This window comes from Bemisia tabaci, chromosome 9, assembly GCF_918797505.1.
Source record: "Bemisia tabaci chromosome 9, PGI_BMITA_v3".
Classification (NCBI taxonomy): Eukaryota; Metazoa; Arthropoda; class Insecta; order Hemiptera; family Aleyrodidae; genus Bemisia; species Bemisia tabaci.
Window position 1 is genome coordinate 4,690,761 of NC_092801.1, and position 27,533 is coordinate 4,718,293.

Sequence of the window (27,533 nt, forward strand, 5' to 3'; positions counted from 1 at the left end):
CCTCTTACATAATATTTATTTTTGAAAAATATTCACCAATTTTACTTAACATTCGTGACATATTGAGGAAAATTGGCAACACGTGAAGGCTCATAGGACGTTCTTTCTTAGGTACGCACTGGAAAAAAACAGCATTAGATCTAAGTCCAGACTCTTGCAAAACATTGCCAAGAAAAAATACTCTTGATTCAATCAGATGTAAGCTTAAATCGAAAATGGAAATCCGCTCAAATTTAAGAGGCTTGGTTCTTGATTTTCTGATTGAAATCATAAATTTTTTCTTGTCGATGTCGTTAAGAGTCTGGACGCTAGATCCAATGTAGTTTTTTTTTCCAGTGGCCAGAAAACCACACCCTTTCATGTAACGTGGTACCAAGTTATCCTGGCACAATCATAGCAGAAGAAATCATGTAAATTGCGTCCCGAGTTTCCAATTAAAACGCACTTGAATAACAAGCTCCATTTTTACTCGCCGACGGCCGTAGAACGCTGCAACGGTATGGGACACTAAAAGAACAACGGTGGCAATATCGCTGCAAAAATGGGGTTTGCGTGCGGTTGGGAACTCTTCCGGCGTGCACGCAAAATGCAATTTCTCCGGCACGCGAGTAAAATAAGCCACCGGGGGGCAACGCGGAAGGCTCTGCCATTAATGCAAGGAACAGGAACCATTCCGTCTTTCAACGTTGAAATACCTTATTACGACATGCATGTTTATGTTCGGTGCCTTACCTATAATAACACAAGATTAGTGATATCGGAGTGAGCAGTGCCGAGGCGTGAATGATCGATTATCGATAGTTTCCCTTTTGAAGCAACGGTAAAGAATCGATTGTTCAGGTATTCGTTGCGGACACCCTGTTTATCGATCCTTTTCCATGGGTTTCAATGGTAGATCAATCGATATATCGCAAAGCGAGACTACTGGGAAACCGACGAGTGGAGACGTTAGAAAAGCTCCCCGAAAAAGGGTTGTCTTGCCGTTTTCCGATGCAACTGGGGATTTTAGCAACATTAGGTTGCAATAAAGGAATTTAGACGTAAATTTTGATGTATATTTTGACGAAATACTGCCTATGATAAGGTTTAGCACATCGATCTTCTGTTTAAGATAAACAAAAACCAATACCTAAACACTGGAACACTAAAATACACATTGGATCTGAGTACAGACTCTTGAAAACATTGACAAGAAAAAATACTCTTGATTGCAATCTGACTTTTGCTTAAATCAAAAGGAAATCCGCTCAGATTAAGAGGCTTAGTTCTAGATTTAAGCAAAAATCCGATGAATCGAGAGTATTTTTTCTTGTCGATGTGTTTAAGAGTCTGGACTCTAGATCCAATGTGTTTTTTTTTTTTCCCAGTGCCAATGTGGCTTGGCTCCATTCTGTTTAACGCGGTCCGTTTTGGTGTCCTATATCCTAGCGTCGCCGTCGGGTTTGTCATCTCCTTCACATTTCCGCGCATTTACAACAGAATTTACAGCACTAACTTAACAAGCCGGCTGACCTGACCTGACCCATTGTTTCCGTTTTGCAGGGGTTCCACCAGCGGTACCTGCCGTTCCAGGCGGCGCCGACGTGCATCGTCCCGCTGGGCGTCAACGCCAAGGACATCCGGGGCCCGAACCACGAGTACATCATGAACGACGACCCGTGCGTCAAGTACCGCGACAACCTCTACTCCAAGAAGAACCGACAGCGGCGGCTCGACTGCCGCAAGGCCGCCGACCGGATGTGGGCGGCCGTGACCAAGGCCAAGCTCAACTGCCTCGACATCTACCACGGGCAGTGCATCCGCAACGACGCCACCGGCATGGGCGCCTGCTACGTCCTCGTCCGCCGGGCCCGCTACCCCAACTCCTTCTTCCTCGTCCTCCTCGACAGCTACTGCAAGAGGCTCCGGCTCCAGGCCTCCAACAACATCGACCCCCCCGTCAACGCTAGCAACGCCGTCAACCCCGACGATAACACCGACGCTGGCGACGATGATTACTGAGGGGCGGATGCACCTGCGGGCTGATTGTTGAAATTGGTAGACAAAAGCGATGGACAAAGAAGACAAAAGGGATATGGAGGGATCCCATTGGTGGAAACGGGTGGTTGCAATGGACAAAATAGGTAGATGATCGACTAACTAACGACAACCCAATATGGACCCGATAGTTAGTCCCCCATAAATTGGTAGACAAAGCGATGGACAAAGAAGACAAAAGGGATATGGAGGGATCCCATTGGTGGAAACGGGTGGTTGCAATGGACAAAATAGGTAGATGATCGACTAACTAACGGACAGCCCAATATGGAACCCGATAGTTAGTCCCCCATTTTCTCCCTTAGCCTGAGTGAAGGAACCACCCATTTCAACCAATAGGATAGCTCCCATACTCCTTATGTCATCTTTGTGTATAGATTTGTTTATCAATTTCAACCATCACCCCGCTGCTCGCTACACGCGCGTCTTGGCCCGGAAAGCAGGATACGATCCGACTTTAATGTGCTGGTTACACGCTCAAATTTTCGTCAATTTCCGATCAAATGGTGACTGGGTTGCGCACCATCTACCATCAAATTTCTGCGGCCTGCAAAAATTTGATGGTAGATGATGGAGCTGTGAGGCTCATCCTTCACCTGATTTCCACACAACCGTGCTTATTTCATGCTTATTTCAATCAACACGCTGTTTTTAATTAATTTACTCATCAATTCTAGATAACTCTCGACCGCCATCTTGGTCATCATTTTGATCGGAATTTGATAGGAATTTGAGCGTGTTAACCAGGCCAATACGCGAGTTGCTACTTGGCTACGATGATTGCCGACACACGGCTTGAAGGACTACTCGCCGCTCAATCAAAACGCGCGTCCTAGCTCGCGGATATGTATCCGCCTTCTTACATATTATAGACCTTCGGCGATTCCGAGAACAAAGGGACTACCAGAGCAGAGCACTTTGAATTAACGGGTACACGTGGTACCCTCTACTTTCACGAGTCCTTCTCTGAATGTCCGATGTCGCTTGGTGCCCCACTTGTCCAGGGTTCCTGATGGAATATAACTCGGGACTCATATCTTTTCATCGAGAATATCTTGAGAAAAAGGTAACGATTAATACCCGGTCGGAAAATAATAGAAATCAATGGCTCAATTAATTTTCTGAAGAGATTCACGGCGGCGTTAAGTGACCACTTTATCTTCTCAAACCGCCCAACGGGTTCGAACCGCGGAAATTTTGTTGGATTGACTAAACCCAAGTTCCCCTGTTCCAAGATCGGAGAAAAGAAGAAAAAACTATTCCCACAGGGTCGAACTGTTTGGTGTGGTTAGAGAATTACACGCTACATGGAACTTACCCCAAGGAATCTCTGTCTCAAAAAAACATGTCAGAATCTGTTTCTCTGTAACCTGCTCCGACGTACAACGTCTTTTCCTAACTCGAGGTATTTTTCGACGGAAAAATTAACGGGCCCGTGTTATTTCCTGTAAGGGCACCAGGAAAGGGTGGGCACCAGGGCGGAATCTCGCCATTCAGCGACGACTCGGAAAAGTTTAGGTGGATGCCATTTCGAAACCGCAAAAATCAAATTCCTGCTTTTTTGTTTTCTCTTTGGTGTCCGGAAAGTCCATATGGTTATTAAACAGAGAAAAACCGTCACTGCAACATAAAATCCTCAGACACTAAGTTTAAGGACCTCGCACACTAAGATTAATGAAATTAGTAAATTTTTCTGTAAGCTGCATCCCAGTTTGATAGAGTTTCCTTTGCATTAAAATAAAGTCATTGTGATCTGGAAAAAAACACTGCCTCCAAAATAGGCCGACTAAAAACCTACACCGCGGGCTATCTGTGTTGCCACGAGCTCCGTGTACCCTCTCGGCTGAAATGTTCGAGGAAATTTTTGATCATTACGGCATACTTGTTGTTTTAATTATAGTCAATAATTTATATTTTCACGAGAAAAAAGTGGTGTCTACCCATAATAATGATACTTGGTACTGGGAAGGAAACAAATTAATTTTCGCTTCTTTCACCCGATAAAACGAAATTGAAATTTTGACAGGATTCGATTCGCAGGTTCAATAAAAGCAATTATCATCTAAAAGAATTGGGCTGTCAACAGGCACTCGACGTTCGGAATCATGTAAATATAATCTTCACACACCATTTAGCGCAAATTTACACGATAGACGTTCTAGCTGAAAAATTTACGTACGACTTGAGTGGTGATCCAAAACATTTCATTATGTGTACCGACCATTCGTGTTCGTGATGTATTTAGTGGCGCTTGCAGTGTAGCTCAGAATTTACTTCAGTTTCTGTACCATGGTTTAAATTTTAAATCTAATGCATGCGTCTAATTAATCTAAAGATTTTGTATTCTTGAATATCTCGGATTTGATAATGTATCAACATTACATTATTAAGCGAATGTAATATGAATTATATCTATTACACTTGTGACGGTATTTTAGTCCGGCTGCTGTGCATTTCCAATCAAAAGGGCTTCGAATAAAATATAATTTTTGAACGAGCTGCTTTAATTTCATTTCTAAGGATTTTTTCAGGATTAACCGAGACTTTACCAACTTGGTTAATCGTCTAATTTGAAATTGCGCTGTCTGTGTTATCAAATTAAGAAGGTGGTAGCACTAGAGGAATGTAAGGGAGAAACGTTTAGAAGCGTGTGACTGAGGTATAACTATTTTCACAATAGTTTCGATTCGTTTGGACAATTTCAAGGATTTCCAATTGGGCTAACACATTCACAGCCACATCTATTCAACCTCCCCTTCTCAAGTAAGAATTAGATGTACTAAAGTTAGAAAGTTACAAACGGAATAATGGCGGCGGTGCCGTCATTTTTGTGAAAATAACTCTCTGCGACAGCTGTGAATATAACGCAGTACAAATAGCCGCATGGATCCTGAAAGTTTTGCATCGGCAGTTTTGTCTTAAGAGTAAGATCGCTCGGAATGTCTCAAGATTCGATTAAAAAGCCTCGTCGGTCATAATTGATAGAAATTAAGATATTCTGATCGCTTAGCATGCGATTGACAATGCTCAGTTCTTCAATGCTGCCTTCGGCAGCACTATCACAGATGGAGAACACTAGGTTCATAATAAGGTATGGTATGTTTCTATCATAAGTCGTGGCAGTCATTAGCCACATTTTCGTTGATGGTACTTGAGCTAATATTGCTTCTACTGCCGACCGATTGCTTACACTCCAAAAACTTTAAATAATAGTCAACAAAATTACGGACAACCGGTTTGAGAAGCATTTTGTTCATTGACAATTCTGAGTTCTTAAATGCTGCTTTCAGCAACACAGCCACAGATGAGAAAGAGGGTCACCAAAAAAAAGGCCATCTCTACCTACTTATTTATCTATGACCCTCTCATTAGATTCAGAATGTCAAAAATATGGCTGCAGAGTATGCTGAGACGAACAGCTCGATTTCAGAGTTTTCTTTCAATCTTTAAATTCTTTCTTTCTTTTCTCTCTTACATTGGAGAACCCTTCACACTCCCTGCCTCTTGTGTAATTAATTATACCGCTGTAGGTATAAAATTTGTCATTCCATAAATTTTTCCCGTTTTTTCCAAAATTTGTCTTGTGCAGTTTTGTTGTTAGGCAAAATGTTTCTACGGATCTGGGTGTTTCCATGGAAATTTTAAAACCACCTAGTGCGACACACAAACAAACATCACTAGAAAAAAAAAAAAAGAAAAAAAATGGATCTAGAGTCCAGACTCTTAAAGACATCGACAAGAAAAAATACTCTTGATTTAATCAGATTTAAGCTTAAATCAAGAACCAAGCCTCTTAACTTGAGCGGATTTCCTTTTGATTTAAGCTCAAATCTGCTTGAATTAGGAGTCCTTTTTCTTGTCAATGTTTTCAAGAGTCTGGACTCTAGATCCAATGTGTTTTTTTTTCCAGTGCCCACAAAAAAAAGGTATGTAGATGTTAAATATTCGAATTTGGAGTGCACTTCTGGCTCCACAAATGCAGTGCTATTTTAACCGAACCCTGAAATACCATAATAATGTATTGTAACCCTCCAATTTCATTATGATTTAATATACGTAACAATTACGTGCTCATTCCGTCCATTAATCTGAACAATATGAGGGCCTTCTGCATGCATGCAGTTCCAATCAATTCGTTGGAGAGCCTTTGACCACGAACGATGCCAGAAGGGGTGTCGCACACTGCAGTTCACTTAGGTGAGGGTGTGTGTGTGTGTGTGTGTGTGAGAACTCAACGTTTGCCAAGCGCGAACGAAGCTGATGGAGATCGCGCCTTGGGCGCGGAAATTATGCAAAATGCATAGCAAACAGCTGGTTCTTAGACGGGTGGTTTGGTTTCCCTCAACGACAAAGACGAGTTGGAGCGAGCTGTATATTAGAAACAACATACGTGCACTGTATTTTGGATAGGAGAATCGTTTTATCGCGTACAGGATAAGAAAGCGGCGTGACGTTGAGCTGCATCGCGGCGCACAGTGGATCGAGTCAATTGTAGAGGTCGGACATGACATTTTTAACTTGAACTGCAAATTTTAAAGTCTAAATCGTCACGTTTTCAATTTTGAGGGGTGCATTAAAAAGAAAATTGCACTAGAAAACCGACGGAACCAATTTTGAAACCCTAAAGTTTGTATAAACGGTGTTATAAGCGTTTAAAGTTTCAAAATTTTGTCCGACTTCTCCAATTGACTCGATCTATTGTGCGGCGCAGCCTGTAGGAGGAGGAAGCGCTTTGCATATTTATACGGAACTCACGGACTAAATACAGGCTGTGCATTAGACATCGACCCCGAGGACGTAATTTCAAATTACGGAAGGGGAAGTCGATACCGACAGTTAGTCCTTTACAATATGTATGTTTCAGTGAAGCGTATTATTTCATCAGAGGTTGTTTACAAGGAAACAACTATGTTACTTGGAAGTAACATTTACAAAAATCAGTTGTCAATAACTGCTGAAATATCACTTTCATACAAAATCAAGACCTACTTTCAGACAATTCACTACAAGTCAGCCAGTGACAATTGAAAGTTCGAAGAGGAGCAACAAGTTGAATGAATACCACTGAAAAAAAAAAAAAAAAAAAAAAAAAAAAAAAAAAAAAAAAAAAATTGACATATCATTTTGACTTAAAACGTGTTCTTGTCCACACAATTGGGAGTTTTGAGTTAAATCCATGTGGATTCATTTCAACAACAGTTTTTCCTAGTAAATTAGGAGGTAGGTGGAATAATTATAGTTATCAACAACCTAACGTAGACGTGGCAGTACATCCAGATTTTTAAGTTCAACCTCAACCCACCCAGACATTCTTTTAACACGAATGACATCGCTCTTGGGTTGAACTTTTAACAGGTCCCGAGTAAATCGTGATCTATCTATGGGAAATGAAGTGCGCGCAGCACATAACCCACATTGCGCAAGAGAAAATTTCATTCTCGGTATGCGTTACAAAGCGGGTGTATTGTGATATGCTTGATGATCCGCAGACCGTGTCAAGGTATACACAAATAAACAATCCAAACGGCGGGTAACAAGGCTTTTAATCACACTTATAAAACCAAAACGTTTCGGCTGAAAACTTAGCCTTCCTCGGTTGAATAGAACACGATAAAAGCATTTAAAAATCTAAATTCTTATTACTTGGCTGTAACTGTCGAAACGAGAACCTTTTGAACGACATTCTTCTCTTTTAGAAAGGTAGAGCCGAGAGCTAAGCTTTTATATTTATAAATTTTGCTTGATGTCTTATATCTCAGTGAAGAAGGCTGCGTTTTCAGCCGAAACGTTCCGGTATTACTTGTGTGATGAAAGGCTGCATATCCGCCGTTTAAATTGTTTAATTATGCATATTGTGATGAAAACTGGAGAATCCAACAGGTTTAACTTTGAAAGGTCGAGTTAATGTATTCGTCTTGACCCAAACCACATCTTAATTCCCTGCGGTTGGAGATAATGCAGAGCTGTTCTGGATAAAAACACTATCAAACTTGGTCTCAGCGTTTCAGTATGCTAATCGGTCCACAATTTTCATTCTTTCATCTTCAAAGAGCCGAGAAAAAACTGTTGAATCACATTTAAAGCGTTATCACAGGGTGAATAAAGAAAAGAACTCTTAAGAGATAGCAGATTGGTGCACGCGTGTATGACAACTTAATGGTATGATAACTAAAATTATTAGCAGTAATAGGTTTACTGCTAAAAATTCATTTCATGTACCCTCTCATTAAAATTCCTTGCTTCCTTCTCCTTGCTTTGGAAAAATTCCTTTATTTTGGCGATGCTCAAAAATCCTTACCATTTCCATACTGCACCCGCATTTTTAATAGTTTTCGGGTTGGGGAATTGGAATAATGGAAAGACAGAGGAATAAACCGAAAACACGACGAATTTTGAGAGTAGTTTAAAAAAAAAAAAAAAAAAAAAAAAACCCTTATCGTCTCCGATACCTTTGACTGATTAAAGTTAATTGTTGTAAAGACAGGTAACATTCAAGTTGTGTTACCTCGTTTTATCTACTGACACGATAGCACGGTGTTTTGCGTAGAAAAAGAGAGAAAACTTAATTCCGTGTGCAAAACGAGGGAAGGCTCGTCCGATACCTTTCTCTACGTTATTCCTCAATCATCGATCGAACAAATCATCACTATTGAACACGAGCATCGTGACACAAAATTAAGGTGAAAAATTCGCTCTCGGTATGGAGAAATTTTGCGAAATTCGTATCAGCAACTTACTCCATGTTATTACTCAATCGTCTACGGAACACATAGTTACTTACAACACGGGTATTGCGACACGAAACTAAGGAGAAAAATTTGCCTCCATGATGCAGAAACTCCACCAAATTCGTAGAATAAAATCATTTAATTTTAACATTAGCTGTTTTTCGGTTACTTAAACGTTGTAAAGTTTACTGACGTCGACTTTTTATACATGAATAATGTATTCTTTCGAATGTAGGAGATGGAAAAGGGCAACTTATGGACTCGAATAGATTTTCACATACTTGAAACCGTCATTGCTGGTGCAAAATTTCAGTTACCCGCACCGCTCATTTAAAAAATGCCTCCTTCATTCTCGGTTTCCCGTGCTCCGCTGAACAGTAAACACTGCACTATCGTCCCGCAGGTTACGCTATTTGAGCATTCAAATGTTGTCGAATTCCGTCCATTAATACAATTATTCCTCAGAAAAGCTATGAATATTTCCTGCTGAATTTTTCAAAGATGCTGTAAAAAAAATATCAATATAAATATTAAACAGCTTTTACAACGCTAGACTTCGGATCGAACTTCGATGGACACTTCTGCCGAAAATTAACCTTTGAGTGTGATTATCGTTAATTTCTCAGCCGATATTACGTGACCCTCTGGATCAGGTTTGTTTACATTGGAGCTCCAAGAGAGACTAGAACTGAGAAACCAATCACAGAGCGGCACAGAGATGGCAATTCTCTCCCGTATGGGTACTCGAAATTTTGAGACATCGCGACCAGGATATACCCTTCCTGCACCCAAAGCTTCAATTTGGCAACGCGGAGAAGTTTATACGTCGTTTTTCCTAAGCAAAACGGTGCAGTTCCCACATTTGTTTGGAGATCAAGAGGGCTGGATATACTTCCCCGAGCGCTCGGAAGTTTCGAGACTGCTTCAACGTACCTGGATTACCGCATGTTTTATTGTTTGTTTGGAGGGTTGATCCACTTAAACTCGCTCATTTAGTTTTGAACTTTCCGTTAGTTTTTTCCCGGTAAGCTGTTCGCCTCCCGGGCAGACTTTGTCTTTCAAGGCAAGAGTTTCAAACCACCCGGCGCACTCGCCTCGGAAGGGTACATGCTGATTCGAAAGTCCCCGCGCATGGGCTGCAGTCCAAAAGCGCACGAAAAATGTAAGCTTTTGGACTCGTGAAAATGAAAGGTCAACATGTTCGTAGAATCAATGAAGGCGAAGAGGAAAAACTGTCCCATTTCGTAGATAAGTACAACATTTTCCGACCCAATCATATTAGTGCAGAAACATATCTTCTCAAACGAGTTACATTTAAATTTGCGGCGACGACCCTTCATTATACATTTGTGACTAAAATTATACGGGCAAGGGGTAGGAGAGGAGGAAAAAGTTCCTTCATTTTCCTTTATGTTTTCATGAAGTAGAGTTTGGGAACTTTCTATCAACCTATACCCATTATCTTCGATGTCAAGATCATCTGTCATCGTAGAGGTAAGCAACGTTGTCATTCACCCGATTTAAAAACAGTTTATTCTTTCCGTGCGCTATTAGACGATGCCTCCGTCCACTGTTTTTACGCTTTTGGATTTTACTCTCAGTGGCCTCCATGTTCGAAAATGTGCACTTTCCGACTGTCTTTGAAGCGCATGTGCGTTTTCGGATTCTGGCGTGTGCAAGGAATATTTTACCCGTGGGGGTTACCAGATTTCGGATCAGTGATATTAAGGTATGTAATTTTGCGTTTAGGAAACATAGAACGGCCAATAACGTTAATGACCATACCAATCGGATGTATTTCTGCCAAACGGAACCAGAGACAGGTGAGAAAGAAGGGGCGAGCCCGTTAGTCGAGGGCCGTAAGAATGAATGAATGGGAATTATAAAGCGCCAGTGCGAATTCGCGGGGGAGTCATTAACTCATGAGCCCTGTACACAACGCTCTTGTCACATGCCCATGGCTCATGAGTGCCGCATTCAGTTGGCACATAGTTCCGTTTGACAGAATGTAAAATCCTGCTTTTCAGAATTGCCACAGAACTTGGAGGATACAATTCCCTTACACGTTTTGCAGAGATTCTTTGGCAATTGAAGATATGTCAGATGGTTGACAAGACATGATTTAAAATAGTTTTCAGGCAAATTTTGTGGTTCGAAACGTCCAACCCATTCTAGAGAGAAAATTAAGGTGCATGGCTTGACAACTTTTCCCTGATATTTTCGTCGTTTTCCTTGACATTTCCTAGTTTTCACTGACATTTTCGTCATTTCCCTTGACATTTCACGGTATTCCCTGACTGTGGCGACTGCGGCTTTTCCATTTCTCCACAGGGTTCATGCCCACTCTAACAGTGCTCCTGCTTTCTAGCGCACACCAAATCTTCCCCACTCGCACATAGTTCTAAAAAGGACCAGGGAAGGAACAGGATAAGTACAGCTCGGCAGGCGTATATAAAATTAAATGTAAAGATTGTGATGAAAGCTACATTGGTAAAACAGAGCTATCTGTTCATATAAGAGCGAAAAAGCATTTGACCAAGGAGTCTTCCAATGTTTTTAGGCACATGGAAAAAAAACAAACACTCCATAGATGCTAATATTGAGATTATCCATAAATCTAGAGACAAAAGATATATAGGTGTCCTAGAACGGTTTGAAATTGCAAAAGGAGTGAATGAAGGTATTAAATTAATGGGCGTCCAAACCGAGATCGATTTAGCCCAGAACTCACTATTTAAACAGTGTTGTGAAATGCTGCGCTCTGGTGGAGGATAAACCAGGCATATATCCCCACCACCCAATGTAGACTTCAGCGTACCGATATCCAGTAAGCTTTATACCGATATTCACACAGCGGTAATTTATTGATAATCGTGACCAGCGAAATGTTTTTTAAGTGTTTTATTGTTTTATGTTTTTGACCTTTCTTTGTAAGCTCTAATGATGGCCACAAGCCGAAAAACTTTAGCACGTTTATTAAATAAATAAATCAGTGAAAACACATAACACATTGCTGAATCTCTTCTTACAAGGCCACACCATTTCGTGGGGAAATCAAAGCCAAGAAGTTCCAAAAATTAAAATTAGAGTTAAAAAAAATTTTTTGAACTCTAATGCGCACCAGTACGAAACCGAGGAGGGAGAGTGTTCAGCTCAGGTAGTTTGAAATGGAATATTAAGTTGGAGTCACGTCGAGAGATCTATACAGGTTTGGGCCTTTTTAGACCTCATCATCGGTAGATCACACTCGACAGTGTTACATTCAGGTTTCGGGCCACTTCTTAGTGTTTTTTTCTTCATATCTTCTTACATTTATCACATAGTTCTTGGTGGCAGAAATATGTCCATTTTCGTGTATCGTTCACGAATACACACGATAGTATTAACGGAGTTTGTTTGCGGTTGCAGTGCCCTCTATTCGTGATCCCGGGGCGGGTCAACAATCCGGGGATCGCGTCCGGCGGGAAGGTGATCATGTACCAGGAGCCGTGCAAGGGGTTCAGCCCGCACATGGGCTCGCACAAGAACTCGGGACGGAGGGAGGGCTGCCGGAAGGCCGCCTACCTCCTCAACAAGGTGGCCCACCGCAACGACTGCCCCATCATCGTCCACGGCCAGTGCATCTTCGTCAACGCCACCGGTACCGCCAGCTGCTACGCCCTCGTCAGATGGCCCGACGGAGCTTTCGCCCTCCGCCTCCTACAGGTTCGTACGCACTTTATCCACATTCCTCACTTAGCATTTTTCAACGGTAAAATGGAGATGTTGCATGTGTGAGGGATTTGCGATTTGACTGCTGTTTCTTCTGTAAAAGTTCGCGAGAAACACGATGGTGCCACTGGTTTTCTCTGAAATCAACTCCCAAGCTCATATAAAGCTCTCAAGTTGCGGCCAAAATGGAGGGGATATCCTGCGCTATTCTAAAAGTCCACCTCTACGTCAAGACAAACTCTCCTTGCAAAGATAGGGAGCAAATACATTAGCAGTGATACCGTGTTTTCAGTTTTGGAGTCCCCAAATGAAGTGGCAGCCCTGTCAATGTACGAGTATTTGCTCCCTATCTATGTATGGAGAGTTTGTTTTGATGTAGAGGTGGACTCTCAGGGTAGGGCGGGATATCCCCTCCATTTTGGCCTCACTTTGAGAGCTTTTTTTGAGCTTAGGAGATGATTTCAGAGAAAACCATTGGTACCATCGTGTTTCTCGTGAACTTTTACAAAAGAAACAACAGTCAAATCGCAAATCCCTCACACATGCAACATCTCCATTGCGATATATATCGATTTTATCGGCGATAAAATCGCTAGGATCATCAACATCTCAGCGATTATCCTCGATCTTGTTGCAATAAAATCGCGATTTTATCGCCCGGCAATTTATCGCGATATTATCGAAATCTAGATTATATCGACGAAAATTGATCGCGATTTTATCGAACGAAAAATTGCAATTTAATCGCCATAAATTGCAATTTTTCACTTAATAGTATCGCGATAGATTATCACCACCGATATAATCGCGATAATCAACCGATAAGGTCGCTATTTTTCTCGGTCACTGCTACTTGGGTCTTCAAGCTCATTTCATCACCTTCCGGTCGAAGTATCACAAGCGCGCTGCGGCGCGGCGTGCATCCAGCTCGAAACGCGCATTGACGCCTACAAACCTAAGGGGAGACTTCAAGCATTGCGTAATGATTGAAGTATCCCCTTAGATTTGTAGGCGCACTGACGCCTACAAACCTAAGGGGCTACTTCACGCATTACGCAATGATTGAAGTATCCCCTTGGGTTTGTAGGCGTCAGTGTGCATTTCCAGCTCGCAGCATACCACAAACTTGTCCACTAATATGTCAGGGTGTTAAAATGTGGGCAATTTAACATAAAATTCGAAATTAGAGACTCAAAAAAACACAAGTTGCGAAACTTTCGTGATCTTTCAGTCACTATCAGACTTATATCTTCCTGTTCTTGAGTTTTGGACCATAAGGTGCCGCGGGCGGCGGCGCTCATGAAATTCTTCCCTGTGCTCAATCGCCAAGCAGATTGTGCAGATGTGAATTTCAGACTTTGTTTATGTGTGACTTTCGAGCGAATTTTCCCTTTAAAAGTGTATTAAGTTGGCTGTATTTCTTGCTTAGAACAGACCCATTAATACTAGCCAGCTTAAAATGGAATCTCCGACGATTATATTTACATCTGGCGAAAAAGCAAGTAAATAGAGGTCATTATGCCACCCGATCAAGAAAATCAAAACATACCCCTTGGTTTTCATCAGTTTTTTCTGCTACCTATTTATCTGTCCACCTCACTTTCATATTCTATGTATTTAATATACTTTTAAATTGTTCCAGGACTGCGCCGACGGGCGCATGCCACAAAACAACTTCTACCGCGGCCAATTTGGACCCGGTGGGGCTTATCCACCATTGGGTGAGTTGGGGCCGCCCAACGGTTACGGCCAATTGCAGGGTCCTCAAACGGGACAATCAAGCCCGGCAGGCCAAGGCTGATTTGGCCTTGAATGGATATGACCGATTATTGTTTACTCTATCAAACTCAGGAACATCTATCTTAGACTTAGGCTTTAGGTGACTCGATGGACGCTATAATTTGTGTCCGAACGGCATATGCGATATGTCGCATCAATTAGTTCCATTTAATATACTACTCGCCATTTTTCTCAAATTTTGAGGTGGCAATCCTGATATGAGGAGACTAAAGAATGCTCTTAACAATTCGTACAAAAAAATTCAACGTAATAAAGGCTTTATTTTTTTCAGAGGATACATACAGCATTCGAAACTGACATCAAAACTGCACACGAATGTTACACTGGGGAAAAAAACACATTGGATCTAGAGTCCAGACTCTTGAAAGCATTGACAAGAAAAAATACTCTTGATTAAATCGGATTTTTGCTTGAATCAAAACGAAAACCGCTTAAATTAAGAGGCTTAGTTCTTGATTTAAGCTAGATTCTGATTGAATCAAGAGTACTTTTTCTAGTCGATATTTTCAAGAGTCTGGACTCTAGATTCAATGTGTTTTTTTTCAGTGTACATTTTTCCTCTAAAAAAACCACGCCTTCGTAACGTTAAATGTGTCAGTCACAATTGGTAAATGAATTCTTTGGTCTCCTGACAACAAATTTGCGATCTCAGAATTCGAGAAAAAATGACGAGTGGCTGAAAAAATGGAACTGATGGATGCGATGCATCGCATGTCGTTCTGACACAAAATATGGCGTCCATCGAATCTTGTTTAATTATTTGCACTGAGCTTTGGATAATCCCAACTCCTCCTTGGGAGAGCTAGCGGATAAAATGGCCCAGTAGAAGGACTATTTGTTAGCATCCGAAAATCCCTGAAGCGCCTTCGATACAGGAAACGCCATCTGTTCCGGATAATCTCGGCCTCCGTGGGTGACGAGCGTGGAGTTAATGGCGCCTCTGAGTAAATGGCGAGTGTAAACGTTTTCTGTGCTGTGTTGCTGTTGTTTGTCATTGCTGTCATATTATTTTACCAAAAGGTTCCAGGGTTCCCAGAATTAATTCCGATGTTTAAAAGTTCCGGGAATCAATTCCAAAGACGCCCGGATTTATTCCCAAAGATTGCCAATATGATTAGAAGAAAACCCATCAAATTTGATCAAATAATCGGTCAAACTGACGAATAAAACACAAAATTCCGAGGAAATTTAGAGGATGACTGAAAATTCCGGGAATTTAGAAGACTCCGAGTAAAGTTCTGAGAAATTGCGAAAGTTCTAAAATTCGGAATTAATTTCGAGAGAAATAGCAGCAGTGGTCAAATTTTGTGCCCGTATTCACTTCATCACGTCCTAGAAGCGAGAAGGACCAAAATCAGCTCGTCCGAAAACTCTCAGAATTATTATCCGAACCCGCCGGCCGCCACAAGAGTTCGGATGATCTGAAGTGCAGTATGTTTTTAATATTTATACCAGGGCAAAGCATTCTTCGAATGTGTCAATCGCGTACACCATGAATATTCATTTTTCGCTATCATATTGAAACTCAGCGACGTCAGTGGTAGCCGACCGTCATATTCATTCGGTGAATCCGAGATGTAGCGCATTATTTAATATTCTCTCAGGGTAAAGTATTCTTAGTATTATCCGGGTAAGTACTCATAGTTCAAAATGTAGTGTATCTTCAATTTTTCTCTTTCTCAGGGTAAACGGTACTCATAGTATGTATACTTTAGCTGTTTCACCTCTTTACGTATGTAAGTTGTGGAATTTAATAGGACAATAAATCATCTGAGATTCGAAACCGTGAATTTCCGTGTCTTTATTTTTTTGCAAGCAACTAGGTACGAGGGGAGAAATAAAGGTGAGTTATGATTATCGTGCGATGTCCAAGAGGAAATTTTTTTCGACGTATACCTTATACGTACGTACGTATACGCGCGCTCTCTAATCATTTGCTTATTTGTGAATAAGCAAGATGAGCTCCTTATGAACTTCCCCTCGGTACTAGATTGAATAAGTTTCACTCTGTCCATAATGTAAAAGTGGTAACTAAAGCTTAGGTTAATTTCGATTCCGATTTGCCGCGATAGCGAAAAGAGCAGTTGGTGCACTTTTGAGGAGCCATGAGTAATATATACTTTTTAGTGTCTCGAGGTTCATCCCAACATGCACTACTTACTGCCCTCTTCGCAATATCGGAAGCGATGGACTGTGCAAAAGCTTGAGGTTAAGGGTCAACTAAGTTAGTGCTTTGAATCAGCCTGGAGATATCTTCACCAAAAGTCTGAGGAGGCAACTATTTCGGAAATTCGTTCCTCAACTTGGTCTCGAGAACATTACAAAATGTTTATATGACACGAATGATTTGCAGCTTAACTTTCGACCCGAGTAGTTGAATTCTTCAATTCGTTCCGAATTTCCATTTCATAAATTGGACCAGAAGTACGGGCTACCGTCATGTTTATCAGTAATTTAAAAGTGTTAAAATAAATATTGAGCGCTCTTTTATATTTGGCGCCTTTGCAACAGGAACTTGATTGAACGAGGTCTGTTTTTATTATGTATACCAGGTGATTTCGAAGAAACAAGTAATTGATAAAAATAAAGATGTGCTAAGTAAAAGCTTCGATTAATTTAATGTAATTTTATTTTCCCTTGAATTAATTCCATCCAACAAGATGTTAAGAATGGACTCGGTAATGGAACACGTATACAAATTGTCAAACCGTTTATGAATATTATCGCTGCACGAATGAGCTTGTTCAGCAATTCGTAATTCTTGCATTTTTGGAAACTAGAGAGTGCACAGAGTTCACAGGAATTTTCCCCGATTTTTTTGAGCAATATTAACCCACGAAATACGAGTCCAAAAGTCCGCATTTTGGGCTCCCATTTAAACGCGCGCCGCTTGGCCCATCTCAAAATGGCGCCCATTTTCTCCGTCCGGCGGTGGCCACACTTTTGACCCGGCGTGCCGGCGGGTACCTCTGCATGCCTCTGCCGTGTGTGGGTCGTATAAACAAACGAAGATTGATAACACAAATGATCCGAGCAACTCGAAATCTCTTAATATTAAATAATTTAAATCCATTTTCGACTTCAACCAAGCACTTGGCAATAATATTCATCGTATTTTACAACCAGGAGCCACGGCCTATCGGCTCATTTTAAGGTGCATTCTGAAAATCAGTGTTACAAGTCCAGTGTCCAAACCCAGACTTTCTTCCTTTACTTTTTTTTGACCATTCTCTTTTCATTTTCGCCTCAAATCAAATGTTTAGCAGTTTCTTTGTCTTGAGTATGTGGTCCTGAATTCATTCAAGAGTTAGAAGTTCACCATTTATTTAGTATTATAGCCTTTTGACCTCTCAAGCTTTACCGATATGATCTCATGTAGTTCGAGGTTTCTTTGGCCCAAACCAAGTGATTACACATCTGATGTGTGTCTTATGGCTCTTCAAATTCGCAGTTTAGAACTAAATCAGAAACTACAGTTACTTAATCCAGTTCTGCTCTCTTGTTCAATGTTTGTCATAAGTGTTTGTTCGTGTCTGTTCTTTATAAGTGACCACTGTAGTGCATATACACAGTTATGCTATCGGTACAGGTATTATTTCTTGTTTTCTACAGTCAGGACTTTCTCTTAAGCGCAATAATTTACCAAAGAAATTCACCTAGTTGCGTAAATAATTTGGTGTATAGATATTCTGTTAATGTCTCCTTGCGGTGATGCAAAGTTTCTGAGATCTGTCATAAGTGGATTTTGCATTTAGACGGTCACTCTTGTCTGATAAAATTACTGCTCTACTTAGCAGCTTCAAATTTATACTTTGATCTCTGATTCATCACTAAATGACACTCGTGCGGTGTCATTTATCTTTAATCAGTTCAAAGCTATTTCGACAATGAATCATCAAAGGTCCGATCGAAGAAGGAATTTTCTTGTGAGTGCTGTGGCTGAACCGACATCACAACTCTACTATTGAAAGCATGAACCAAGACATGATCATTCGTCTGGAAGTGGAAATATTTTGCAACTCATCAGCAGGCCGATTATTGAAGGCTTAGAGCAACCCGACAAGACATCAAATTCCGATATATTGCATGGATAAGATAGGGCTATGTCTTTTCATGTCGGGCTGACATAGTTTCAATAATCGGGCAGCTGGTAGTTTAACAGGTAAGATTTGTAAAGTCACTTAGGTATTACAAGTTACATTCGCATCTCTTGTGGAACAGTTTATGTAATTATGCTTACCTTTGTGGAGATTAATTGATAACAAAGCGAGCATATCAATATCATAGCCTAACTAGAAAACCACTTACGTAGATTCACAAAGTTTCAGACTTTCTGTTTCTCTTCGATTATAAAATCATGCAACGAAATGTTACAAATATCATCCCCAGATAACCTTAACCATGTTCCTGACTTTATCTTATGGGAGGATGTAATTCTATGTCTTTTCAAAATCCTTCCATTCGTCTGTACCTGAGAAATTCAGTAAACCAGCAGACTTTCGGACTTTTAACAAGAATCGTCGGCAACTTTACCATTGAAATGATTCTTAGGTGTTTTTGAACCAAGAGATTTTATTAAAATTTTTGTTGGACAGGTTTGATTCACCTTGAATTCTTAAATAGAGAGAAAAAAAACATTTTCTTCACTATAGAAAGAAATGAAACTGACCAAGCTGTAGGTAGGTAAGTAGTTTTTGATTACTTCATTCCATTTAATATGATGAGCCTTATTGCTGCAGGAAACACAACATATAGCAGGAATCCTCAAATAAATTTTATGTCTTGTACAATGTCTGTTGATACTTAAGTATATGATGATACCTATGAAGTACAAAATTTCTGAAAAGACACTGGGAATACCAGCAGAGTCATCTCAAAATTTTCTCTCAGGAACAAAACTAAAAATTGTGGAAGTTTCCTAAGAATGCTCTCAAGACAAATTTATGTATTATTCATAGATGAAGTGTAGCCTGCTACATATCATGTCGTATTCCTCTTCAAATATACATGCAGGTGAGTAGATTTTGAAATTTTGAGCGCACAATTTGCTTATGAAAGAAGCGAGCACTACCATGATTTCCACTTACCATTACCACTTCCTGATAAATTTATATGAGTTGATGCTTTTGAAAGTTGAGTTGAGATGTCGGTTCAGCCACAGCACTCACAAGAAAATTCCTTCTTCGATCGGACCTTTGATGATTCATTGTCGAAATAGCTTTGAACTGATTAAAGATAAATGACACCGCACGAGTGTCATTTAGTGATGAATCAGAGATCAAAGTATAAATTTGAAGCTGCTAAGTAGAGCAGTAATTTTATCAGACAAGAGTGACCGTCTAAATGCAAAATCCACTTATGACAGATCTCAGAAACTTTGCATCACCGCAAGGAGACATTAACAGAATATCTATACACCAAATTATTTACGCAACTAGGTGAATTTCTTTGGTAAATTATTGCGCTTAAGAGAAAGTCCTGACTGTAGAAAACAAGAAATAATACCTGTACCGATAGCATAACTGTGTATATGCACTACAGTGGTCACTTATAAAGAACAGACACGAACAAACACTTATGACAAACATTGAACAAGAGAGCAGAACTGGATTAAGTAACTGTAGTTTCTGATTTAGTTCTAAACTGCGAATTTGAAGAGCCATAAGACACACATCAGATGTGTAATCACTTGGTTTGGGCCAAAGAAACCTCGAACTACATGAGATCATATCGGTAAAGCTTGAGAGGTCAAAAGGCTATAATACTAAATAAATGGTGAACTTCTAACTCTTGAATGAATTCAGGACCACATACTCAAGACAAAGAAACTGCTAAACATTTGATTTGAGGCGAAAATGAAAAGAGAATGGTCAAAAAAAAGTAAAGGAAGAAAGTCTGGGTTTGGACACTGGACTTGTAACACTGATTTTCAGAATGCACCTTAAAATGAGCCGATAGGCCGTGGCTCCTGGTTGTAAAATACGATGAATATTATTGCCAAGTGCTTGGTTGAAGTCGAAAATGGATTTAAATTATTTAATATTAAGAGATTTCGAGTTACTCGGATCATTTGTGTTATCAATCTTCGTTTGTTTATACGACATACGACCCACACACGGCAGAGGTATGCAGAGGTACCCGCCGGCACGCCGGGTCAAAAGTGTGGCCACCGCCGGACGGAGAAAATGGGCGCCATTTTGAGATGGGCCAAGCGGCGCGCGTTTAAATGGGAGCCCAAAATGCGGACTTTTGGACTCGTATTTCGTGGGTTAATATTGCTCAAAAAAATCGGGGAAAATTCCTGTGAACTCTGTGCACTCTCTAGTTTCCAAAAATGCAAGAATTACGAATTGCTGAACAAGCTCATTATGTCCGGAGTCAAGGGTAATGATAATGTTTTTATCCCAAGGATAAAATTCGACACAGGTGAAAATACAAATTAACATTTCAGCCTCCATCGACTCTAGTTTCCCATTTCCAATAATTGCAAGCACCATCAATAAATCCCAGGGACAAAGTTCCGATATATCATATTCGCCATTGCGTACATCAGCCGCTCTCCAGCGACGGACCATTTTGTGTTGCTCTCTCGAGATGCGGATGAAAAGATTGTATTAAAATTCAAAAAAGGTTTTTCAAATTCAAAAGGAATGGTTTAAGTGGTTCTGAAACTTTAATTGAAAATGAAGATAAGCCTGAAACGTTCAGGTTATGAGCTTGCTTTATTTATTTTTTATCAGTTTTAAGTTCTCTGACCCCCCCAAATTTCATATTTCTACCATTTGTTCTGTTGTCCTACGAGGTTGATTTCCATGCTTTTTGCGGTAGTGTACGGAGTGTAGTGTACCGTATAATTAACGTTTTGACCCTTTATGAGATAAAAAAACAGATGGAAGATGCAGAATTGACAGAATGCTTGAAATATGTATCCATAGTTCGGCGCCAACTTTGAGTCTCGGAGAAAGGTGAGTTAAATTACACTCTTTTTACTTAATTTTAGTAGGAATTTTAGTCGAAGAAGTTATATTATATTTCAAACGGCGACCCGAGTTGGGATCCAGCGGTGCTAATAAATGAAATGAGACTCGACCTCCGTCGTAAAACCGCGACCATTTTCGAATTTCCCGCTCGTAGGGAGGGGTTATGGAAGCGAGAGGGGATCGAGTGCTCGAGTGCGGCCATGTTGGGCCAAGCTAGTCAGTCGGGTCAGAGCAGCGGTATAGACCCGTGCTCACCTCCTTCTTTTTTTTCTTTTCTCATTTTTTTGTTCCTTTTTGAGTTCAGTTATTATGTTCAGTTGTTGAACCTTTTGTTGAATACACGTTCTTGTTCGTATTTCGTATTCGTTCGTCTTCATTTTATTTCTTCGCTCTCCCGTCGCCGCACTTGCGGCAGAGCACACACGACAACTTCCAATTGACACAATATATCGCCGCAACAAAGAAACATGTTCCCGTACAGGAGGACCCTCCGAAGGTAGCCATGGTGCAGGGCAGTGTTAGGGAAGTGAGGGCCCAGTCGAGAGGCGAACGAAGTATACGGAAGAGATACGTCCCCGAGGACAATTTCTACTAACTAGACCGTAATGCTATTTCACTGGAGATTGAAGCAGAGACAATAAAACAAAACTTCTTGACGGAAAAGAAGTACGAAAGCCGACGTCATTATCATTCAAAGAAAGGAAAGTGTTACGAAGAAACGTTATTGTCTTCTTGAACAATTCTACGATATGAATTAAAATTCCGTAGCAAATATAGAACGTAAAAAAAAAAACGTGAAACGGCTGTCGAAAGCTCCTGTTCCACTGCGTGGTTCGGAACGCTTTAAAGATGATGGATTCTGGTCAACAGTGGCGTGGCGTGCTTTGCGATTTATCGATCGATACGCCACTCAAACCTATGAAAAAAGATCGATTATCAGGGTGTTCGCAGCGAACACCTTAGTAATCGATCCTTTACCATAGCTTCAAATGGCGAGATATCGATAATCGATCATTCACGCCACGCCACTGCTGGTCAAGGGTTAAAACAAACGTGACTGAAACCGACGCGTTCACTACATGATTTTTCGAACATCAGTGTGCAGATTCTAAAAATCGTTGCGTGTTTACCGCGAGCTAGTCTAGGGTGTCTGCTTAAACAGGCTGGCCGAAAATCAGTACTTTTTCAGTACATTCCCAAGAAATTCAGTACCAGTACCTCCTTCACAGAAAAATTTAGTTCTCTTCAGTACCTCCATTTCACGAAAATCGAAAGGTTTCAAAAATTTGAAAATTTCTTGCTCAAATTCGGATCAAGGTAGCAAAAAAAATGAAAAAAATTCCGGACCTTCTTGCGGAATTCCGCACTTTTTCAGTACTTCCGGACCGCCCTTATAAAATCAGTACTATTTCCAGACCTGAGAACACCCTGTACTCTGTAAACACTCAATAAAAAAAGCTGAATAATTGTTTAAGATGAAAATCCGTCTTACCGGGTCTGAGGGGAGAGGTAATGGTTCTACGGTTGTGGAGCTAGGGTGGGTTAATTGTCTAGGTAGAAATCTGGGCGAGTCTCCTGGCATGGAAACGGTTTCAGTGGACGGAATGTGCATTCCAGGGTAGGCGTGTGACTCTAAAATAAGGCACATAACAACCACACATATTAATTTTCATCGAGCGGCTCACGGAGAAAATACAGGTGGTGGCGAATGGAGAAATGTAAAATTCAACGGCACAGCTAGGAACGAACAATGATAAAAATATTTGTGTACATGTGTTTATCGCGGTTAATGTACACTGGAAAAGAAACCACATTGAATCTAGAGTCCAGACTCTTGAAAACATTAACAAGAAAAAGGACTCTTGATTCAATCAGGGTTAAGCTCACATCAAAAGGAAATCCGCTCAAATTAAGAGGCTTGGTTCTTGATTTAAGCTGAAATCTGATTGAATCAAGAGTATTTTATCTTGTCGATGTTTTTAAGAGTCTGGACTCTGGATCCAATGTGTTTTTTTTCCAGTAAAGAACATAAATCTTCAACGAGACCGCAATTAGAACATTATGATGCTCAGGAGTCCCGAAATAGACTCGAAATGTACGGTTGAAATTTCCGTGTTTGATCTCACTCAGTGTTCTTATGTGTTACTTGCACTGGAGACTTAAACGCTGAGTTACAAAACGAAGCGGACGTCAACACAATCAATCACACAAATCAACCTGAATTTTGTGATGATTTTGGTACAGTTTGCGATGAAGTCAGCGCAAAAAACAATGGAAGATCTTGGAAACTTGGGTTAGTTTGTGTTTTACTTCTCACATTAACCAAAAATTTGTGTTGAGTGTTTCCTCTGCGAAGCTAACCTTTTAATTGGTTGAAGGTAGTGCGGGAAAACTGAGATCTCTTTCAAATTTAAAAAAAAAAAAAAAAAAAAAAAAAAAAAAAAAAAAAACCACGAGGAAGGTTGAGAGGTTTCCACTCATTTCGGCTGTAAAAACTCGTAACTATTCACTTTTTGCGTGTCATTACGTTTTCCAACCCCTTTAACGGAAAATGAATTGCGAGTTAATAATATATATTTCATTTAATAACAACTTTGTTACATTTCGTCTGATACACCAAACACGCAAAAATTAGAGAGCCTTGGTAGGTAATAAATGATCAATTACATGTATGACTTTCAATGCTAAATTCAATAGTGACGTAGATCTTTATACAGGTGCCATCATGAAATTGATTGAGGGGGGTGCAAGAAAATGTATCTGAACTGCAAACTGTGAAGCAGGAACTAGAAAAGTAAGTCAACTTTTCTCTGGGATTTTACTTTGTCGCTCGTTCTTAACTTCTAATTATGTTACAGCGCGCCAATTCGTGTACTTTTCTACATCACAGTCAATCTTCAAAATGGCTGCCTTGCCACCACCTCTTGTATTTTCTCTATGCAAGAAACTCTAACTCTTGGTGTTGCGAAAATATGAATTGACAGTTACATAAAATGAAAGCAAAGCATGCATTTGCGTTTATAGGCCGAGTTGAACCTATGAATCATACGATTAATTTCTAAGAGTTTTTTGGATGATTATAAATGATACTACGAAGCACGAAGAATGGGTTCAAAAGATTTCTTCGTCCGGACGCTACCTTCTAGGTCTTTTCTCTCAAAACTTAATTTTGGCACTTACTGCGGGCTGATCACTGAAAGACAAAGCTATGAGCGAAGAGAACAAGTTGAAAATGGAGCGATCCTATTGGTGGAAGCGAATGGTTGCAATGGATAGAGGAGGTAAGTAATAGGCTAACTAACGGCAGCCCAAGAGAGACCCTATATAATTAGTCAATCATCTTCCCCTCGGTTTACAACAAACACCCGTTCCAACCAACAGGATCGCAACATTTTCCCAATTCCTTAATTTTCAATAGCTTGATCTATCAAAATAAATAATCAACCCGCGCTCCTCTTTAAAGAAACTCGGCAGATATTACGTCGGCGGCGGGGCAGACTCATCATGGCTTTGAACACGATGAAATCGAAAACGCCTTCAATTTTTCGGTATGCAACGCGGACATCCGTCGGACACGAATAGTTGCATCCAGGCGCCGTGTATTAAAAGAGGAGGAATTCGAACGGGTTATCGCCGTAATGGACTACACTTTTTTACGTTGTGCTTCAAGAAGGAAGGACTTCAGATGATAATCGCTTTTGCACGAAAAAATCTATTTGTCTATGTATCCTCCATTTATTCCTCTGGGTCGAACGTTGCGTTAAGTTAATCTTAGAACCCAGCAGTTTTCAGCCGCTCTGACACTTTGCGCTGATGTTGAGTGATTGCAAAAACTTAACATCACAGTTCTGTCCACTAGTTTTCACGTAAGGTGAATCTTCAATAGTGACAGAAAAATTAGATAATCAAACAATCAATAAATCATTTTGGAATTTTACGACTGACAATCAAAAAATGCCTCCCAATGAACGTCACGAAGTGGGAGATTTCTCACTTTTAGATCCATTTGTCTTCTGTATCCTATAAGGGACCGTCCTTAAATTACGTAACACTGAATTTCCGAGTTTCGACACACCCTCCCGCTACCCTTCTGTAATGCTCCGTAACGCTGTGCTAACCCCCTTCAAAGGTTACGCAACGCTTGCCCGAACTTCCCTCCCGATCAAAAAAAAAAAAAAAAAAAAAAAAAAAATCATATATATATCACCATACATTTACTGAAAGAATCGGCGTTAATATTTGGTAAGGAAACGTGGAAGTAATGCAGAGAATATTTTCGAGATTCTTTCTAACTTCTGAAGACAACCGGCGAAAACTTCTGCGGAAATAAAAAAAAAAAAAAAATCACTAAAACTCGTTACGTAGCGCTTCGCTTTATACCTCTCCGTAGAGTCCCTTTATACTGAGAGTCAAGACAACACCCCTCATGGAGTCACAAACGGGAATAAAGATTACAGAAATTGAACGTTTTTCGTAATCTTTGATCGGCTCATTCTTAAATTCCTTTCTCCGTTCCTTCTCTCTTTCCGTTTTTTCCTTGTCGAACCCGAAATTCCTCGGTCCACTCCAGATTATAATCTTTGCAATGGGTGAAAATGTAATCTTTATTCCCGTTTGTGACACTGTGAAGGCCTAAAATCCGGTTAACCAATCAGAAATGGATTCGCATTGTCTTGACTCTCAGTATAAAGGGACTCTACCTCTCCGCACCCATGTAACGCCGCGTAACGCTGGCAAAGACCCTATCCTCCCTTTCTAGCGTTACGTAATTTGGAGACGGCCCCTATCAGGATAAAATTAGGAAAAACAACGCGAACTCAGCTAGCGAAGCACTCTCATATACAGCAAGAACATTTGAGGAGCTTGGAGGGCAAGGCGCCATGATAAGTGCATTTCTTGCAATTTCGCGAAATACATGTTGGAAGTTTCAATTACATGGATCTTAATGGCGAACAGAAAGTTCAAACTAACTTGTTGATGCTTAAAACTTGGAACTTGGGAGCAAATTCTCCGCACAGAATATGCATTAAGACTGTTTTTACTTGAAATCATTAGTATCTCGATTTTTTCAAAAACTGTAATTGTTGGAGGTTTCGAAATTACTTAGATCCTCATGGCGGAAAGAAAATTCAAACTGACTTTCTGATGCTTAAACATTGGAATTCGGGATCTAATTTTTCACAGAATATGCAATAAAAGCTAAGACTATTATTACTTGAAATCGTTAATATCTCAGCTTGTTTGAAGTTTCAAAATTGCATGGATCTTCAAGGCGGAAAAAAAGTTCAAACTGACTTTCTGATGCTCAACAATTGGAATTTGGGGGCGAATTTTTCACAGAATGTGCACTATGAATAGTTTAACCTGAAATTATAAATATCCCAATTTTTTCAAAAACTGCACTTGTGCGGTGTGCGCCTTGTCCTCCAAGCCCCTCATTGGTTCGTGCAAATTCTACATGGCATGGATAAGTGGTCTGTCCGGAAAGTATCAGGACTTCCTGATTATCTCGGAATGTAATGCAGATGATGAGCTGAAACTTGGGTTGGACTTTGCCCATGTCCTCTTTAATGCAGCCACACAATTGGGGCTTTCACACCTTTAACCAGTCGATTGCAATCAACTGATCAAAGTGTGTGTGTCAAGTGCTATCGTCGCGTTTTTTTTTTCGTGGAATGACCGAGCGTGAAGATCAGAGAATTTGTATTAAATTTTGCTTTAATCTAGAAAAAACTGCCAAGGAGACCATGGAAATTATTCGGAAAGCTTTCGGCACTGATTCTATGAGCAAGAGCAATATTTATGAGTGGCATAATCGCTTTAAATCAGGTCGTGAAACAGTCGCTAGTGATCTGCAGTCTGGGAGACCTTCGTCGACGAATTCTACCGATAACGTGGAAAAAGTTCGGGAAGCTATTGCCCAAGACAGTCGGTTAGCCGTGCGTGAACTGGAAGAGCAGCTAAATATCCCGAGGACCATCGTTGCGGAAATTTTAACTGAAAAACTCGAGCTCCGGTGACTGGATGCTCCAACATGACCACGCTCCGACTCATTCCTCCTGTCTTGTGCAACAGTTTTTGGCAAAGCACGGTATTCCTCTGGTTCCACATCATCCACACAGTCCAGACTTAGCTCCTTGCGACTTCTGGCTGTTCCCAAAGCTGAAATCTCCAATGAAAGGGACTCGATTTGACTCCATCAATGACATCAAAGAGAATACGACGAGAGCGCTGAAGGACATCCCAAAGGAATGCTTTTTGAAAAGCTCAAAAATCG

At 40.5% G+C, this 27,533-nt stretch overlaps 2 protein-coding genes across 5 annotated transcripts in view; one reads left to right on the top strand and one right to left on the bottom strand.

Moving 5' to 3' along the window:
* The window catches only part of LOC109041622 (uncharacterized), a 92,794-nt gene extending 90,093 nt beyond the window's left edge, over positions 1-2,701 (top strand). Inside the window, exon 3 of one of the 2 annotated variants that reach the window (XR_011900547.1) lies at positions 1,543-1,667. Coding sequence is in view for 1 of the 2 variants with exons in the window: in XM_072304488.1 (XP_072160589.1) it covers positions 1,543-2,001 (459 nt within the window). In the remaining variant the exon portion in view is untranslated. Of the gene's footprint in view, positions 1-1,542 lie in introns of both variants that reach the window. The other variant, XM_072304488.1, reaches the window with a different exon arrangement.
* The window catches only part of Mctp (multiple C2 domain and transmembrane region protein), a 338,130-nt gene that overhangs the window by 260,377 nt on the left and 50,220 nt on the right, over positions 1-27,533 (bottom strand). Inside the window, exon 4 of one of the 3 annotated variants that reach the window (XM_072304484.1) lies at positions 22,749-22,888. The exons of 1 other annotated variant lie outside the window; for it this stretch is intronic. In XM_072304484.1, the coding sequence (XP_072160585.1) occupies positions 22,749-22,888 (140 nt within the window). Of the gene's footprint in view, positions 1-22,748; positions 22,889-27,533 lie in introns of those variants that run through there. One more of the 3 variants, XM_072304486.1, reaches the window with a different exon arrangement.